Source organism: Oculina patagonica, chromosome 2, assembly GCF_052425735.1.
Source record: "Oculina patagonica isolate OP01 chromosome 2, crgOcupat, whole genome shotgun sequence".
Taxonomy (NCBI): Eukaryota; Metazoa; Cnidaria; class Anthozoa; order Scleractinia; family Oculinidae; genus Oculina; species Oculina patagonica.
The window spans coordinates 19,263,692-19,282,438 of NC_135759.1; the positions used below are offsets into that span (position 1 = coordinate 19,263,692).

General features: G+C 37.9%; 3 protein-coding genes across 4 annotated transcripts in view; 2 read left to right on the forward strand and 1 right to left on the reverse strand.

Annotated features, from left to right (window-relative positions):
• Positions 1–35: 35 nt before the first annotated feature.
• On the forward strand, positions 36–10,706 carry LOC144643399 (ubiquitin-like domain-containing CTD phosphatase 1). The gene is made up of 10 exons (XM_078502626.1): positions 36–230; positions 2,010–2,101; positions 4,855–4,946; positions 5,499–5,614; positions 6,733–6,831; positions 7,231–7,268; positions 7,664–7,762; positions 8,229–8,342; positions 8,577–8,704; positions 9,869–10,706. Exons 1-10 carry the CDS (start codon positions 53–55, stop codon positions 9,879–9,881), a joined length of 969 nt encoding a protein of 322 aa, XP_078358752.1. The 5' UTR covers positions 36–52; the 3' UTR covers positions 9,882–10,706.
• Positions 10,707–12,405: 1,699 nt separating this feature from the next.
• On the forward strand, positions 12,406–18,147 carry LOC144643398 (galactosylgalactosylxylosylprotein 3-beta-glucuronosyltransferase 3-like). 2 transcript variants are annotated; one of them, XM_078502624.1, is made up of 5 exons: positions 12,406–12,823; positions 14,351–14,407; positions 14,980–15,512; positions 16,451–16,741; positions 17,222–18,147. In XM_078502624.1, exons 1-5 carry the CDS (start codon positions 12,724–12,726, stop codon positions 17,318–17,320), a joined length of 1,080 nt encoding a protein of 359 aa, XP_078358750.1. In that variant the 5' UTR covers positions 12,406–12,723; the 3' UTR covers positions 17,321–18,147. The 2 variants fall into 2 exon arrangements, with proteins under 2 accessions (XP_078358750.1, XP_078358751.1); XM_078502625.1 differs by lacking the exon at positions 14,351–14,407 and having other exon boundaries at positions 12,408–12,823.
• LOC144643397 (orexin receptor type 2-like) overlaps positions 13,151–18,747 on the reverse strand; it is a 64,398-nt gene continuing 58,801 nt past the window's right edge. Inside the window, exon 3 of the transcript XR_013568901.1 lies at positions 13,151–13,633. The gene's annotated coding sequence lies outside the window, so the exon portion shown is untranslated. The remainder of the gene's footprint in view (positions 13,634–18,747) is intronic.

Sequence of the window (18,747 nt, forward strand, 5' to 3'; positions counted from 1 at the left end):
GCGACTATGGCGCCCAATCCCTCCCGGCCGTCTTTGGCCAGTGACAAACAAGATGGCGGCCAGCAGTGATGAAATTAACGAGCTTTGTGTCACCATAAAATGGAGTGGAAAAGAGTACTCTATCGAGCATTTATCCCCTTCTGAAACTGTGAAGCATCTTAAAGAGCTCATAAAAGATAAAACTGGAGTTTTACCCGAGAGACAGAAGCTTTTAGGCTTGAAATATAAAGGTACATGTAAAGCTGTTGTTTTCATGCAAGGTTTTATATACTATTAAATTGTGGGGGTGTGAGAACTAGTATTTTTATCTATGGTATAAAAAGAATGTCAAACAATAAATATGGGTGGGGTGGGTAGTTGTCGATAAAATGGCCAGGTTTTAAAGGGTTTTGTAGCATTAGAGTAAAGTTTTATATGAAGTATGCAGTACTGTCAAAATTCTCCTATGGACACCTCAATAATGCAGACACCTCCTATTAGGAACAGTTTATTTGGCCTAAAAGAGACCAAAATTCATATAAACTCCACCTCTGTTATACAGACACCTTCATAATACAACGGCGCTCTTCCCTGCCCTTTGCTATAATGGCCCTTTCTGAATTCTGATTGGCTATGAGGAGTGCAGCTTTCATGTAACACTTTTTATGGTCCCAAGGGTATATGGGGAGGGGGGGGGGGGGGTGTCTGTGTTGAGGAGGTTCCACATGCATGCATTTGCATGTATTTAGAAGGTTGGAAACACAATGTTCCTTTGAACATTTTTCTGTCTAAATGAAGGTCTACAGTGAAACCTCGACTTAACGAACAGCCAAGGGACTGGGGAAATTTGTTCGTTATATCGAGGGTTCGTTATATCGAATTTGCGGAAAAACAACCAAAATGTTTGTTATATCGAGGTATAGTTAATAATTGTTTTTAACGCTGTGACGGCGCACTACCCAGTATTTAATGCTCTGAACTGTTTGAACGCCTGTCAAAAATTACATTTGTGCTAGCCTGCGAAGGTTGCGGGACACCAATGAGAGGCGGCTGCATTCGCAGGCTACATTTGTGCTTTAACGTTTAATTTCCACGTTGGTATGGGCATATGTTGTTGAAGTTGTTTTCCTGTTAGGATTAAAGTATTTTCATCCTTGTTGAGTCTGTTTTACATTCATGTTTTGTCGCGTGGTAACTAAAATTCGTTATTTCGAGGTACATTTTACGTTTGGGCTCCCGGATTGTGTTCGTTAAAACGAGGATTTCGTTATATCGAGGTTCGTTATATCGAGGTACTGCTCCATACATTTTACTGTACATTTGGCCAGGCTGAACAAAATCGTTCGTTATACCGAGGTCTTCGTTATATAGAGGTTCGTTAAATCGAGGTTCCACTGTAGTAAGTAAATCGGATAAAAAGCTTGAATACAGTTGAACCTCTCTAATAGGGACACCATACGGACAAAGCAAAGTGTCCATATTAGATAGGTGTCTCCGTAATATAGAGGTCACCTCAATGACAACACTTTCATGACTCCACTAACGCTTGAAGTGTTCTGAGTAACTAAAATGAGACCCATACTCGTTTTGCCTATGAATTACACTGTACATAGTTTGCGTTGAAAGCACGCGAACAGAGCCTCGTCGAATTTAATTGCTCTGGAAGGGCTGTTTAGTTGATGGAATAACGAGAAAAGATGCTTTTTTCTTTGTTTTATTTCATAATAAACAATAAAATAAAAAGGATAATTGATTTCTTGAACTTAAATAAATAAATTGATAAATAAACACAGGACAGTTTGGAAACATAGGTGATTTCTGCAAATCACTTTCAAGAACTACTCTGGATCCACCCCTGATAATACTAATTGTGAGATTATGACAAGCTATTAGATCTATGCACAATTACTACTAACAGACTGTGTTACAAGCTTTTCTAAAAGCATGTAAAATTTACTTGTGATTGTTTTTTAAACTGTACCCAAAGTCATGTAACTAATATTATTACACACATTATTTGCTTTTTAAAGGTAAAAGTCCAGATGATGATGTGCGGCTTAGTGCCTTAAATTTGAAGCCAAATACAAAGATTATGATGATGGGAACGAGAGAAGAAAACTTGGTATGGCCTTGTTTCCTCTTTTTAGTAAAGCATTTAATATTTTTGGTGAAAGATGGCAAACTTGGGTAGCAAACATCCCAGTGGGTCAATGAAGAGTTTTCTGTTTTTAGCCTTGTTTCCGCTAGAGTGTTGGGATTCAGCTGATCGGGATTGGTCTTGTTGTCAGTGTTCTTGAGCAGGGCACTTTACTTTCATAGGAAGTATCTCTGCCAAGCAGTTGATTATAAATGGGGACCAGCAATTTGTGGTGAAAATGGTGATGGGAGAGGAGGGGGGGGGGGGTGGGGGAATTGGTGTACCAGCAAAGTTGGGGAAGTGGCCCATCCAGGAAGGAAGGGGGGAAGGCGAAGGTTACATTACTGACTTTTACTACTAGACTACTTCAGGATAAAGAAATTGAAGTTTTGACATCTTGGAAAGCTTTTTTTTTTTGCCTTAATTCATAGCTGGTATTTTTGGCAATTTGCAAAGACAGGCAAAGAAGTGTCTACATTCACAGGCTCCTCTGGTTATAATCCTGTTAAAACTAACCAAAACTCTTTGTTACAGTCTGTCAGTCTAGAAATTTTTTTTATTAATTTGAACAGTGAATTACGCGGTACTAATGCACTAGAATTCATGACCAGTGTTCTCCTTAGTTTTCAGCACAGCAGGTAAGAAAACGTTTTAAACCGGTAAAGAAATTCCGGTAAATCCCAGCCGTGTTCTAGTTTACCTACATGGAACAGAATGTTGTCCATGACAACTTTATTATGGCCTTGCAGACCTCTTTCGCCTGCTATACAGCTTAAGAAAAATTGCATAAAATCTTCTGTTGTTGTAAGGAGATACATTTACTGTCGCTTACATGACGTACTACTTGAAAAATCGGCGGTCCTGTTTCCTCTTTGCTACAGCTCTATTTTTCTTTGCTTCGAATACTCAGCATTCACGAGGGTGTTGTTACAAAGTTGTATTCTGAGTGCTTCTTTTAACCTGTCGTCTGGGGTTTGTTTTAAATACTTACGAACTTATGAGAAGAATTTGACATTGAAAGCTGCCTTTATCTTCACCACGCGTCAGCTACGGTCAACTAAGCAATCAACTATGATCTGCATTTTGCATGTTTTTGAAAACTGAACTATTATATATGTCTGAGTTTATCAAAACCAGGTCAAGGAAATTTTCACCGTTTTAAGCGCAAATCGCTGTAAACGCGTTTTTTTCTCGCCAGAAACTATCTCCAAACTCCATGATATAAAAACTAAAGGGAATGCAGGCGCGTAGCTGAAGTTTTTGTAAGGGTGTTCGTATTGACAGGAATATTTATTAAGGGGGGTTATTAAATACGAGCGCGAGCCTCTAGGGGGATCTGGGGGCATGTCCTCCCAGAATATTTTGAATCTAGAGGCCCGGAAATGCTATTTTCAGCATTGTGTACGTCAATATTTCAAACTCGATGGAGTGTAAAATAACAGGTATTTTTAGTCATAACAACAATATTTCCGGCGTTTTGTTAACTTGATACATTCATACATACATACCGGCTTAGTACACTAAACGTTTTACAAAAGCTTGATGTGTGCTGCAAAGGTTAAGCCCCCACCCCGGCTCCACCTTCAATGTACTAAAAGCGGCGTCAAATCGTCAATATGCACTAAATACACCATAGTTAGTACTAACTATGAATGCACGTATCACCTGGGTCCCCCGAAATTGTAATCCCCGCATTTTGTTTATTGATACTCCATTTATCAAATCCCGGACGCCTGTTAAGGAAATACTTTTTCAGCAATGGGATTATTTTGACTACATATAATACTAGGGCACTAAGATCCATTCTCCTAACAATTTAATACTTTCCCGATACATTTAGCGTTTTCGTGCAGGGTAATTTAAAAGCTGCAACTCTCAAAGTTTGTTTTCCATTCCCCCACTATTTGCTAAAAGCTGAAAATCAACAGTTTGTGTTTTCGGTCCTCCATTATTGACCTCCAAAGGGGGTTCGTTCGAACCCCTCGAACCCCCCCTCCTACGCGCCTGGAATGTCAGTCTTTTTTTCTCTTCTCCTCTCTCTTCTCTACCTTTCAGCGCTGTATTTCTTTTTTTTTCCCTTTCTTGTGGCGTTTTAAGCCAATTCGCGCAGTAACGTACTTGTTCAAGAATACTGACGTCACTTTTCTTTGACCCGGTTTTGATAAATTAAGACATATATGTAAGTAATATTTCTCACTTCTGAAATTATTTTTACCTCTTTGCCTTTGTGATTGTTTTTATTTTCAATGGACAAAGTGAAAGGACAGCAAGGATTGCTGCCGCTTCATTGTGGAATTGATTGTGGAAACTGTGCAGCAACAGATGTGCACTTGCCGCCAAGTGAGAAAGACCAGCAAAACTTGCTCTTTCTTGGATACCAGCCCTCAGAGATTCGGAAAACGAAGGGAAATAAAGAATATTGAATACTAGCACAAATTCGTAAATGAATATTGTATTTGTCGCTGTTTATTTTCAATCTGTTATTTTATATTTTCGATCATGACTACGAAGGTGAAACGAGTGGTGTTACTTTGTTATTCACCTGTTGAATTTACAAGATATTTTAGCGATTCTAGGCGGTAAAGAGTCGTGTTACAAGCGGTAAATTTTACCGGTTACCGCCTGATAAGGAGAACACTGCATGACATATGATATTTTTTCAGCAGTGTTTGAAAAGTGTTGAAAAATTGATTATTAATAAATTTATGATTTTTATGAACTCTCACATTAACTTTCAGGCTGAAGTAATTTCTCCCTCCGAAGAACTATTAAATAATCAAGTGATAAATGATTTTGATATAGAGGAAGACGAGATTGAAATAGAGAACAGGTTAGTGATCACAGCTGCTTTTAACTTTTTTTCTGCTGCCATATAATAATGCATGGTTGACAACCAAGCGCAAAAAATGATTTTATACAGCAGGGCTTGGAAACAGAAATAATTCCAACTTGTCCTCTGAACAAGCAGCTGTCAAATTTTGCTTGTCTGGGCCAGCTTTGTATCTCTCTTAGTTTGCGTTTATATGATTTAGTCGGCAAATGTTTTGCTAGTCACTTGCTCATTGCCCATAGGACAGGTTGGCATGAATACATGTAGTTACTTGCTTGGCAGAAAAATAATTTTTTACAGTGTCCTGTATGACCAGATAGGACTTGTTTTGAGTCCTGTTTGACAACCCATGCTCACAGAAAATCCATTGTTTGCCTTGTCAATCCCCCCTCCCCCTTCGCTGGTAAAAATAGAACCAAAACAACAGCAACAACAAAAGCTAAAAACAAAACAAAACAACAACAGCAACAAAAAAGTGAGGTATTCATAACTACATGTAGATGTTTTTTGGTATAAATATTATTTTTATTTTATTTGAATGTGTCTTCGCAGAGATGAGAATCTTGCCAAAATTCAAAAAAGAATAACAGACTATAAGGTAGAAGTGCGCAATCCCCCAAGAGCTGGAAAGAAACTGCTTGTACTTGATGTGGATTACACAATATTTGGTGAGTAAAGTTAAGTAATGTTACTGTATTAGAGCGGTTTTCTGTTAAGTGTGGTAAAACCAAAACCAAAGTCATTACCCTGGCCAATCACAAAGGGCACACTGTCAGACAATCCAAACTTAAGGCATGCAAATATATGTAGCCAGCCTGAAGTGTAATTATTAATTGCAAAAAAAAAATTAATGTGTGTTAGCCAGTCGCGATTGGTTTTGGTTTTACTTCTTTAAACCCTACCAATCACTAAGAGATTAGAAGTAATGCAACATTTACCTAAGTTAAAATAATTTAAAATATTATTTATTTATTTATTTATCTATCTATTTATATTTATTTATTTATTTATTTTTTCCAGGGTATTTATTTATGTATTTATATGAGGTTAAATGCGATTTAACCAAGTTAAATAAAGCAATTTAACCAAGTTAACCACAACGAGTGGGTAGTCAGCTGTCCTGGTGGTCAGCGGTTACTAGCTCTTGTCATGCTCAGTGCGTTGCGTTCTCGGACATGACGGCGTGGTGTCAGGTCTTCGTTCCATGCAGGGTTTTCAGGGATGTTTTGCGAGTTTTTCCCCTCCCTCCCTCCCTTTCCTGCTTCTTTTTATTAGTTATAAATTCATTTTTTCCACTGATTTAATCAGTGTGACGGGTGTCTGTGTTTGGGGGCTCATGGCTGTTTTGTTGGGATTGCCAGCCTTGGCAGCTTTATTCTATCTGGGGAGGGCCGGCTGACCTCAGTGGAGGCCCTCCCGGGTATCCCAGGCACCCATCCTCCATATTCACGAGGCAGTGGTTAATTATAATTTATAAATTTAAAGTCTATACTTGAAATTGCTTCCTCTAATATATTTTATAACTAGCTGCCCCTTTCAATTCATAATAATATACTTGTTGTGGTTCAATTTTACCCTTGGCATATGAATTTGGTATTTTCCCTTTGTTCTGGTGTATTATGATATTACTAATTTTGTTAATTAAATATTAATAAAACAAAACTTAATGAAAATGTCAATAATTTTGTATGGGGGGTAAAATTGAACCACAACATACCGAAATATTATTTATAATGTTCATTAATAAATGAATTAATGAATACCAAGATATAAATATTTTTTCCAGATCACAGGTCAGTTGCAGAAACTGGTTTTGAGCTTATGCGGCCATACCTGCATGATTTTCTCACAGCTTCCTATGAGCATTATGATATTGCTATATGGTGTGAGTGACTGCAAACCTTTTTTTATTATAGTATATAATTATGAAGAATTCTATAATTACAAGTGTATCCTAAATGTTTGGTTGTGTAAATACATTTATCACAGTATTGGGCATGAGTGGCTCCATTCATACCAGAATTTAATTTATTCAGCTCATGTGCTATTAACTTGTTATGTTCTTTTTTTACAATTATTTTTTTGTACAATCCATTCACAAATTAGGAAAAATTTTCAGTGTTTAATATTTTTAAGTATTAAGTGACTAATTTGGTCAAGGCTGACAAGAAAAATTTCACATTCAGTCATTCTTGGTTTTATACATGTAGTTGAGAAATAAAAAATTAATGTATGATTTACTGTTCACGTCATAATAAATGCAACATTTTTTTGACATTTTAAGCTGCCACCAGTATGAAATGGATTGAAGCAAAAATGAAAGTAAGTAATCAAAACTATAATTATTATATATTTGATGAAGTATTTGATTTTGTCAGTAGTATTTTCTATTTTATTTCATGTTAAAATTTATGCAGTTGTTATCTAGATCTCATTATCATCATCTTCATCATTGATCATCGTCATCATCATCATCATCATCATCATCATTTAATATTAAATGCTGGGAAGATTTTGTTGCATACACATTATTTATCTTGTCATCCTGTCTTTTTTGTGCACATAATATACATATCATTTCGCTCTCTTTTTATTGTTACAACTGTGAGCCAAACAGTTCTATGGTGCAAGTGAACTCGGGTATAACAGGTGTTACAGGTTACAGCTCTTAATGACAGCCCTGCAATTTTAGCTAATAAAAATTGTTTTCTATGTAGGAGCTGGGTATTCTAGACAATACAAATTACAAGATTTGCTTTTTGTTAGACAGTGGAGCAATGATTACAGTCCTGTCATCAAAATACGGTCTTATTGAGGTACACTGTGATAATAAAATCTACAGTTTACAATAATATTATAAAATTATATTTAGTGATCATGGCTGTTACCTGCTTTTAATGTATTAAAAAAAAACAGATACATTGTATGACCACATTGGGACCTGAGTATTCAATACATGTCTTTTTATTTCATGGGCTTTGATACAAATGAATATACATTTGATACTATATACATTGTTAATCATTTATAAATAAAATTTTGTACTTCAATGATAAAAGATATACTAGGAAAATAGTGCCAACACACTGCATTGCATTTTTATACCAGTTGCATCTTGGTGTAGAGTTGTGGTGCAACTTACAATACTAATGGTGTCACTGGTTAAAATTTAATTGAGCATTATACATGTACAATTATATTTGATTTATGTACTGATCAATGTATTAACTAAGTTAATCTTAGTGATGATGAAGACTTAAATCATTTTGTATTTCCTTGTAGACAAAACCACTTGGTGTCATATGGGGAAAGTTCGAGGAATACAGTAGCAAAAATACTATCATGTTTGATGATCTAAGAAGAAATTTTCTTATGAATCCCCAAAATGGTCTGAAGGTAGTGTACAGTTGCTTGTAAATGGGTACTGGTGAACTGCATGGCTGCTTACCAAAATGCTAAGGGGGGAGGGGAACCTGTGATGAACTCGGAAAACTGATCTGAGGATAAGCTTCACTGGATTACCTACTACTTACACTATATACATGGCATCAGTTGGCCTTGTATTGAGCATTATACACAAATGTGCAAAGTCTGACATTTTTGCTGATCAGAGTTTTATTTTGTCTCTAGATTAGACCTTTTCGAGAAGCCCACAAAAATAGACACAAAGATAAGGAGCTACTAAAGTTAACAAAGTATTTAAAGAAGATTGCTCAACTGGATGATTTCAGCAATTTAAACCACAAGTACTGGGAAAGGTTAGTAGTACCGTATAATGTGCTGTAATAATTATCATTTTATTAGTTAACTTTACTCAGTGGAGTGCATACAAAAAGAAATGACAACAAACTGATTTGAATTTAACATTAGTTACATTTACCCATCATGTGATGTAATATCCCAATTAATGATAAATGCAATATTTTGATAGTATCAACTTTAAAAGTATACTTCTCATATCATAAATGTATGCATCCCAAATATGCATTAAGCTTCAGATTTCCTGACAGTTGTGGCTAGCAGCATGCAAAATTGCTGTGCAGTTCAGTTGGCAAGTCATTTTAATTTTGGTAGTATCCTAGCTCCAGCATTCCAAAAAAGAGTAAAAAAATGTGCAATGATTCACATTTTTACTTTAATAACAGAGATTAAAATAACAAGAAAAGTTTTTATTTGTTCTGCGGGTAGATCAGATGAAAGGATGTTTTTTATTAAGTCTCCAAAATACTCTTAAGTAAGAGATAATGACTGTGATTGTCTATGGAGCATTGTCTATAATTGGGAATTCCAACTTTTGGGGAAAACAAAAAAATAATAAAACTGGTGATATTAATTTGCCAGTAATCACAAATTAAACTAGTTGAACAAAGTTCTGTATGCCACATACACATGACTATATTCAGACCCCTTTATTAACCCCTTTGAAGGGGCAGTATCACGAGAATCACTTCCAAAAGTCAAAGTCAAAAGTAATATTTATATTAATGGAAACTTTGAAATAATGGCCGAGCTTTGTTAAAAATGATTATAACAGTCCAGTAAAGCAACAAAAGATGTATTATCATGATCTAGAGTTATACAGGCATGAGATTTCAAAGAAAAATTGAAAACGTCTGGCAGACAATTCCAAACTCTGCCCATGTGTCATGGACAAAATGTTAAAAACTAAATACATGTTGCTCTCCTTTGAAACTTACATGTAATATCTTCACCTTGGTGTTCTCTGCGCATCTTGTGAATGATTGAATGTATTTTGGCATAATTTTAGCTCTGTTATGGCGAAAATGGATCCAAATCGCCATGATACTGCCTCTGTAAAATCATAGAGAATCCTGGAGAAGCCATGTGATTGAGGGGTCTTTAATTTTTAAAATGTTGATCTTTTATGTTATAATGACAATGTTACAATATTCTTCTTGCAGCTACAAGCCATAAAAATATTTCTCATGAATGATATGAAGATAGCGCTTCGAATTCTTAGAGGCAAACCCAAGGAACAAGAACTACTAACAGTGTCAGAGTAAAAAAAAATTCATATGCATGAGAATACGACATTATTTAATTTGTCTTTTGTAAAAGGAGCTTTGAGAAAACCCATGCTGGAACAGTATACAGTACATTATCACTGATATTTCTACAGTGGATTGGCTTACTTTGCTTTGCTCACATCACAGTTAAACTGTGTTTCTTTTTAAAGGTAGTTGTCAAAATGTTCAGGATACTTCATATAGTTAGCAAGTTGGCAACAAGTTTTTCAACAGAATTTTTAAAAAAATATTATTTTCATAGTTTAATAGAAAATCCAGCCTGCAGTATACATTTCTTAGCTCTGCATTTTCCCAACCAGGGCATGATTTTTTAAGTGAAAAATATTGCAGTTTAGCTGTGCATTGTTTAGAAAAAAAATTGTCATAATTTACTACTTTCGTGACTGCAAGCAATTCCTCTTTTCCCTTTGGGATTTTAGGGTATTAAAAAAAAAAAAAAAAAAAAAAAAAAAAAAAAAAACAGAAACAGGAGATACAGTAAGTGGCAGTATAAAAAGCTGGGAGTTCTCTTCATCTTGTAATCTTGTCAATATTAATACTAAAGAGAGACCCTTTAGAACACTTGAAAATGTTTAGTATTATATTGGTGCATCCAAATCAGCAAAATGCAAAAAAAAAATTATTATTTATTGTTATGTCCAAGCACAGCTGTTCAGAGTGAACAAAAAGCTATCCATGTCTAATAGTAAGTGTCAATAAAAAATGTTCCCTATCCACTGGGTAGCGATTTGTTCAGGGGATAACATCCATCCATCAAACAAGTGGGGCCATGCCGATGCATTAAACTTTGGTTTTAATAATTACAACCCCCTTCCCTTCCAAAGATTGCAAGCCAACAAAGACAATTAACGAACAGGATTTAAGAATTATCCATGCTACAGTATTTTGTGGAGATGTTAATTAAGGAAACAGAAATAAACCTTGAGCAATCATCACTTTTTATGTGCCAATTAGACTACGAGCAGTCCCTCTTTTATTTTAGTATGTCGAGCATGTAGTGAAAAAAGAGCGCGAGTGGAAAAATGACAATGGAAAATTGTGCCTCTCGCCCCCAGATTTAACATAGCCATTTTCCGCCTTGTGCTCTCTTTTTTTTGCTTCACGCTTTACTGACTAAGAAAAAGGAGGGACTGCTTAAAGTCTCTGTGCTACTTGATGTGAGATTTCATAAGTACAAGCCCCCGTCTTTTTTATTTATCTGGTCGTGGAAAGATGTGGCCATAAAAATGCAAAAACTGCATCACAAATCGATCAAAGTAAGTTTGAATTATCTGGACATGTAGTCTGCTTTAGGGGCATGCATTTCCAAGTGAGCAAGTTTGTGCACTGAGCGACCGTACTAAGCATGTATGGCTGACAGCTCAAAATAATAGTGGTAAAGCTGGACACTAGTCACAGGGGCAAATCGTTCCTCTCACCAGTCCAGTCGGCAAGGACACAAGAAATGGCTCGATTTTGGCTGCTCTCTCTCATCTAGTCTTTGTTTCTCCCTGAGAAGTGGGTTTTGGGGAGGGGTAGGGCATTCTTGACTCCAGAGGTCAGAAGCCCAAGCACTGGGGACGAGAATGGAGTACAGGCTCATTTTCGGGAACAACAGCAGGTCGTTGAGCCTAATGAGAAACCAACCAAGGCTAAGAAAAATGAGGGGCTACTAAGTCTATTCCTTGGCTTGCGGTGAACAGGCTTCCAAGTGGGGCAGGGTGATAAAGGAAATCAGAGAGCAAAGCGAGCCGAGCATGGCCTGGGAGGGGGTCTCGCTTTGCTTGTCATTCTTTATTTGTCCTGCCCCACTTGGGAATCCATTCCTTTGCACCTGATCCATTACAGTTAAACAAGATTTTGTAAAAGCTTGCCATTTTTAAATCCCCAGACAACACTAAGTGTTACATGTAACATGAATACCGGTTATTGTCACTGAAATCGGACTACCAGTTTTTCACAACCACCGATAAGTGAGCCAATGCTAAAATATCTTGCAAGAAAGTTATTGCAAAAATAATTTCAGGGTTCCACAATAACTGTAGGGCTTGCAGTTCGCTCGAACCTTTGCTTAACTACAAGGGTTTTGCACGTCTTTAGCATTTAACTACCCCATAAATTTGGTGTTTGCCATTGTTACTGTCAGTTGTCGGAAACATTATCAAACGGTAATATCGTGTCAAGATTGCGTGTTTGAGCGCGTACCCGCTGAACTTTCCCCAAGTTCCATAGATCGTCCCGTAAATCCAGTCTTATAGCCTTGATTTCTCTCAAAGATAGTCTGTGGTATTCCTTCCTTGTATTTTAAACTCTGCACCTTTGTTGGGTCTTCCAGTGCATCAACCTGCCGCAAAGTGCGTTCCTCAAGAGTGCTGGGTTTTTCTTTGGCCCATTTATCGCTCTTTCTTATTCGAGTTTCGACGAAATAACCCACAGTTCCCACGGCCACTGCAAACGGCAGAACGATGTAAGGAGCATAAGCTCGTGCTGCGCCCATTATTAAAGGCCAAACCATGATATATAGAGAGGAAAACTTCCCTCACCAAGATTGAAGTTTGCAACTCGTGGAGTTCGCGAACGTAAAATGGCGGAAGGTCTAGGAGGAGGCATGGAGATGACTAGTGTCCAGTCGTACTCGATTTCGAGGGGGGCCTGGTGGAAAATGTTAAAATCAAAATGGCGGATGACTGGTTGTTTTTCAATATTTGATAATTCTGTACTACGATTTCTGTTTATTTTGCTGTTAAAGCATGTTTCGAACGAAGCTATTTACACCTAAAAACCTTGTGCTGTTTTCTCTTCTCCTCACTTTTCTTGGATTAATGTGGATGGCGAATCAATGTGGAAAAGGTAAGCTGACGTGTAATCTTAAGATTAAGACTAGTAATACGTGACTCGCAGGGCCTCGCGAAGCTCTGGGTTGGGGAGGGGGGGGGGGGGTATTATAAATAAGGAGTGGAATATTTGAAGTTGAACATTAATTGAATTGTACATATTCAATTTTCCACAGTAGTCAGAAAGATATATTTGTTAGAAATTTTATTTCAACGGGCATGGCCGCGACACCCTCGTTCCCAGGGTCTACTCCGCTTTAAAGATGGTGGCTTTTTCTGGTTCGCAAAGAGGTATAAAGCGTTGGGAAGCGCAGGCTATTTTCAACGACAAATTATTGGATAGTCGCATTTTGGACATTTATTTGATGGCATAAAAAAAAAAGAAGAACGAACAGCAGAAGGATTCGAAGCCTCCGCCCGTGCGCCCCTGATGGCGATGAAAGGTTTATTAGCGTTGAGGGAGTATTATGTGGAAATCAATGTTATTTTAATCCGAAAAGAAAAACGATAAAAATGAAAGGCTCAGGATTCGAACCCACAAAAAAAAAAAAGAAAAAAAAAAAGAAAAAAAAACCCTAGCCGGTTTCGAACCCCCGACCTCAGGTCCGAAGATCTGATTTCAAGTTCGACGCCTTACCATTAGGCCACCAGCGCGCGGCGGCCGTGTGACGTCATTTCCGCCACACACCAAGCTCACAAATATATATAGAAATATATATGACCGTAAACTCCACACGAGATTTCATCCTGCCTGATCCCTTTGAGGGACAAAATTATACACCCCGCTACGCTCGGCCTTCGGCCTCGCTTCGCGAGGAATTATATTCTGAGCTTATATAGGACCGATTTCAAGTTGGACTACTGTGGTTCTCAATTAAAGGAAAAGATATTATTGTTTATGAATGACTTATGTGATGTATAAACGAGGAGAAAAATGGGTTAATCCTGCTTTTTGCTCTAGTAACTTACACGTGTCTTACATGTACTGTGTTTGGTTACGTTCTGTAATTTTGTTCGAAAACCGTTTTTATCAATAATTCTATTCACGCGGCATTGTTTTAAATAACCACAAAAAATCATCTCGAATATCCAAAATGCACTAAGGGGAGCGGGACATGGGGGTTGAACCTCCCGCCTCCTGTGCCTTTTACTCCTTTCTGCCACCCCTTTCCATAGCCATTCTCTCCTCTTTGTACCACATACCATGTATCACAGGTTTTGGAAGGGGATGAGAACCAGGTACATGTATAAAATGGGAAGTTGAAAGCTTACTGGGGGAGGAGGCAGTCAGGAGATGGGCAGTGGCAGATCTAAGGGGGGAGGGGGCAGGATGGACTCCTCAGTTTTGGGAGTACACACACACAACCCCCTTCCCCCTCCCCTTAGTTCAAGGTCGGGATATGCCACTGATGGGGCAGGAAACAGGGTGTAAAATGGTGGCAACTCTATTGGGGACAGGAGAAGTGAGGGTGGGAAGGAGGGTGGCAGGAACCTGAAGAAGTAGGAAAAATGTTTTGCAACATTGTGTAATATTTTTCAATAGAAAAAGCACAAAGAGGTGGAAACCACCAAGGGAGGGCAGGAACCACTGAAGAAAAAGGTATGGGAAGCAGGAAGTGAAGACCCCCTAAACTCCCACCATCCCAACATTACATGTACCGGTATTCTTGTAGTTGTCATTCACAGAAACTCTTTTCACCTTTATTCTTGGAACTTCAAAATTTAGAGGAAATCCACCAAACTGGTTTACAAATGTAAAAATATTAATGAATATTAATAATACTCATCTAATCTCCATGTGTATTATCCAGCATATTATCCTGCCCATCACCCTAGGGTCTGCCCTGTTGGTAGCTAACACTGTACATGACAGGGCTGTAGGCAGGATTTTGCATAGGTGGGTGCGAGCACTGGAGGCATGAGCATCTCAGGAGGTTCAGGGGGATTCTCCCCCAGGAAATTTTGAAAAATCAAGCTGTTGATGTCCACATTTCCTGCATTCTGAGAATCATTATTTTTAACCCTCACTTCCTGTGGGAAGGAGGGGGTGCAGATGCAACCATTGCAACCACCCTAGTCCTGCATGATGATGTTTGAATTGATCAAGTTGACAGATGGTCTCATTTTTATCATGCGTTTGGTAAATTAATATGCTTCCCATTTGTCTTTTAGACTCAGTCACCTTGAGTGATGTGATGGAAAAAGTTGACCTTGTCCAGCAAAGACTAGCAAAGAGGGAGCTTACTTTGCAGGAAAAGGAAGAGGAAATCAACAAGAAACTCAAGATCTTAGGAATAACTAAATTTGACAGTGTCTACAAGGGGGGCTTTGAAGAAGTGCCAACAATTTATGTTATTACTCCCACTTACAAAAGACTTACACAAAAAGCAGACTTGACAAGACTGTCACAAACGTTTTTACATGTTCCAAAACTTCACTGGATACTTGTTGAAGACTCGGAAGAGAAAACAGATCTTGTGATCCGTTTCTTGGAGAACTGTGGCATAAGTTACACTCACCTTGCAGTTAGAACACCAAAGCAACTTATTACTAAAGAAGGTGATCCTAGATGGTTAAAAGCAAGAGGTGTTGAACAGCGAAATTTGGGCCTTAAATGGATCAAGCAAAATTTTAGACATGATATGAAAGGTGTTGTTTATTTTGGAGATGATGACAACACCTATGATTTGAGAATATTTGAACAGGTAAGCTAGTCAGTAAGTTTATTACAACTATCTTGCTAAAATGTACATTGTTGTAAGTGTTTGAAAACAGGGCTAATGTATTTGTTAAGCTTAAATTCCATCCATTTTTTGCTAGTACAAAGTGACTGGAAATACAAAATGTAGAACCTTCTATTCTGTACCGGGTAATTTAAATCCACACATGCATTTGACTGCAAAAGAGACGTCTGCTGTCACAGTTGTATTTAGAGAGCATACACCGTAACACGTAACTGAGTGTCAAGTGAGCAAAAGGTGCAAAATGCCCTCTTATAATATGGACTGCACTTGCACGTATAGCGCGTTACTGACATGCCCTAAGAAGAGAATCCTACTAGAAATACCATTCATTGTCTCACTCCTTACCCTCTTTAAGACCTGAGTTTCAATCTGTATACCACACTCAAACTAATCAGTCCTTCGTTTGTTAGAAATTCACGTCTGCACTTGCTCAACCATTTCTGCCTGAAAATGCATGTTTTTTTTTCTTTTTGTTGCGTGTACATGACTCTAGAATCATTTTACATTAAGTAGTGTACAACAATATCCCCTCCACTCGACATAACAATGTTAAAAAAAACTCAATAATTCATAAAAAGAAAATACAAATTAAAGAAATTAATGTTTAATGAGTGTCTTTATACATTATCTGATAAAGACACGGCTAAACTTTACGTCCAATTTTCTAAGCCAAAATAACCCCAAATCTAAATATTAGTGAAAGAAGGAGTTGATCTACATCAGAAGATTTTTAAGCTGTTCAACAAATTCGCAGTTCGTGTTTTATCAAGTCTAAAACACTCGGCTGCGCCTCGTGTTTTAAACTTGATAAAACACTGCTGCTCATTTATTAAACATTACTTAATGCTGGTATTGTTAACCTTAAGACAGTAACAATACATTTTTGCAACCTGCTGTAGATGCGCTACACAAAGAAAGTATCTGTCTGGCCAGTCGGTTTGGTTGGAGGTTTAAAATGGGAAGGACCAGTCTGCAAAGATGGCTCCGTGGTCAAGTTTTACACCGTTTGGGAGCCTAATCGTCCCATGCCTGTAGACATGGCAGGGTTTGCAATAAATGCCAAACTGTTCATTGATAATCCAGAAGTAGAAATGGACCCGTTGGCACGTAGAGGCTTTCTGGAGTCCTCCGTTGTTGGAAGACTGGCCAAGAGGGAAGAGTTTGAACCACTGGCGAATAACTGTAAACAGGTACATCGAAGTTTAATGGCTTAGTTAGGGCTGCTTATCAGTTAGACCTTACATGTGTTTGTGGCTAATAAATTATTGGGTAGCCATGACTGCCAGGCAGAGAATAAGTCGGTATGTGCCGCATTAAATTTATGACAATTCTGGCTTCTCGTTTTACCCAGTTTTGACCACGACATCCATCAGCCAAGTCTTGCAAAACTTCTTTAAAATACTGGGCGCTTCATCCCTTGCAGGATGACAGATGCACCTTTTTTCAGAGGTCTTCTTACTTGGATCGATGTGAAATTTACTCCGGCTACTGGTCTTAAATTGAAGTTTGGCAAAATTCACTTTTAAATGAAATCGATATTGCCATGACATTGATTTACTGAAAACCTCAAAACCAATAAAAACAAAATAATTTGCGCGATTCAGATTTCATGTAGAAACGCCAATAGCAACATGTTAAGCTGTGTTATTCCCTTGTTTGTTTTAACACAGATTCTCGTGTGGCACACACAAACAGCCGATCCTAAAATGAAGCAAGAAGATAAACTGAAGAAACTTGGACGTGAATCAGACCCGTCTATGGAAGTCTAAAAGCCAATCCGACTTTTGAACCGCTCCGTCTACTTGTCTATGCGGGTTTTGCTGTCAAAGCTTTATTGGCTACACAAGCGTTCACCAGTTTGCCTTGTTTAAGCATTATCCCATATTAGTTCGAGTTTAATTGAAAGCATAAACACACACAAAATACAATCCCATGATCCGCTATGGATAAGGGTTGACGTTCACTTGAAAACGAAAGTGGTTTGAACTCACTTGCCCACCCGACGGGGTGGAATAGTTTATTCAGACGAGCTGCAACGGACTTGCCTACCATTTAGTTTTTATTCTGAAACATTCCATAGCCTGTAATCCTTCCCCTTTCTCTGACAAATAGCGATTGCTCGAAACGTTGCTTACAATGCACAAAAAGCTGGCCAGATGAATTAGCCTGTGTCTACCGTATCCAATGCTTTGCAGATACGCAGATAAGCAGGTCGATTTAAAATCAATTGATCCAAATGGATCGAAAATGGATCGCTTATAGTGAGATCACGTTCTACCCAAGCCTAAAAAGTTTGGTCCACCTATAATTATCTTCTTCCTCATACGCTAATGCCACCGCCAAAGGTGCACCCATGTTCATTTAACGCCGTTCATATAAAACGGCGTATATTTGGGAAGTAGAATCAATAACAGTTATTTAACGGTACAGGGAACATGTAATGGTACCAATTGAAAACAAATTTATCTGCTAGCAAATCTTAAGCAGATATTTAAAAATTAAGTTATTTAATTAGAAACTTTTTAAATAATCCAGCCGCAGCGCGCAACTTCGCTATGTTTGAGACACTTGATGTTAATAAATTCAATATCGTCAATTTCTGGGTTTGTCCTTTCCGATGTCTGTCATATTTGGCATGGGAAAACGGTAAATATATATGTGTTGGCGCCCTGTGCTATTTTCCTTGAAGGTATCATGATGAGATTAACAAGTAGAGTTGCTTTACAACTTCAGGTTGTTTTAGAATTGTTTTTATTTTAATTCCATAAAATAATGAAATGGAAATTAACTCATTAAAACCATTTTTGATGGAAGTAAAATAAAATATAGTAAAATAGTAAGATTAAGATATAGAAAATTGGGAAACCTTATACTCTCTCGGGATAGAAGTGTAGGTTGCATCTTTTACAATACTTTTAAAATACCGTCATTTATTATCAAAAGGAGAGATGACAAGATTAATCAACTAAGGGCAATAGTTCCTCGCGAAGCGAGGCCGAAGGCCGAGCGTAGCGGGGTGTATAATTTTGTCCCTCAAAGGGCTCAGGCGGGATGAAATCTCGTGTGGAGTTTACGGTCATATTTGTGAGCTTGGTGTCTGGCGGAAATGACGTCACACGGCCGCGCGCTGGTGGCCTAATGGTGTGACGCGCTGGCTTGAAATCAGATCTTCGGGACTGAGGGCAGGGGTTCGAAT

What these genes read in the sequence shown, in the direction of transcription:
- LOC144643399 (XM_078502626.1), top strand. Translation starts at nt 53, where the DNA reads ATGGCGGCCAGCAGTGATGAAATTAACGAGCTTTGTGTCACCATAAAA. An exon ending in TTTAGGCTTGAAATATAAAG is followed by an intron (nt 231 to 2,009) that starts GTACATGTAAAG and finishes TGCTTTTTAAAG; the next exon opens with GTAAAAGTCCAGATGATGAT. An exon ending in CAAAATACGGTCTTATTGAG is followed by an intron (nt 7,763 to 8,228) that starts GTACACTGTGAT and finishes ATTTCCTTGTAG; the next exon opens with ACAAAACCACTTGGTGTCAT.
- LOC144643398 (XM_078502624.1), top strand. Translation starts at nt 12,724, where the DNA reads ATGTTTCGAACGAAGCTATTTACACCTAAAAACCTTGTGCTGTTTTCT. An exon ending in ATTTGAGAATATTTGAACAG is followed by an intron (nt 15,513 to 16,450) that starts GTAAGCTAGTCA and finishes AACCTGCTGTAG; the next exon opens with ATGCGCTACACAAAGAAAGT. An exon ending in TGGCGAATAACTGTAAACAG is followed by an intron (nt 16,742 to 17,221) that starts GTACATCGAAGT and finishes GTTTTAACACAG; the next exon opens with ATTCTCGTGTGGCACACACA.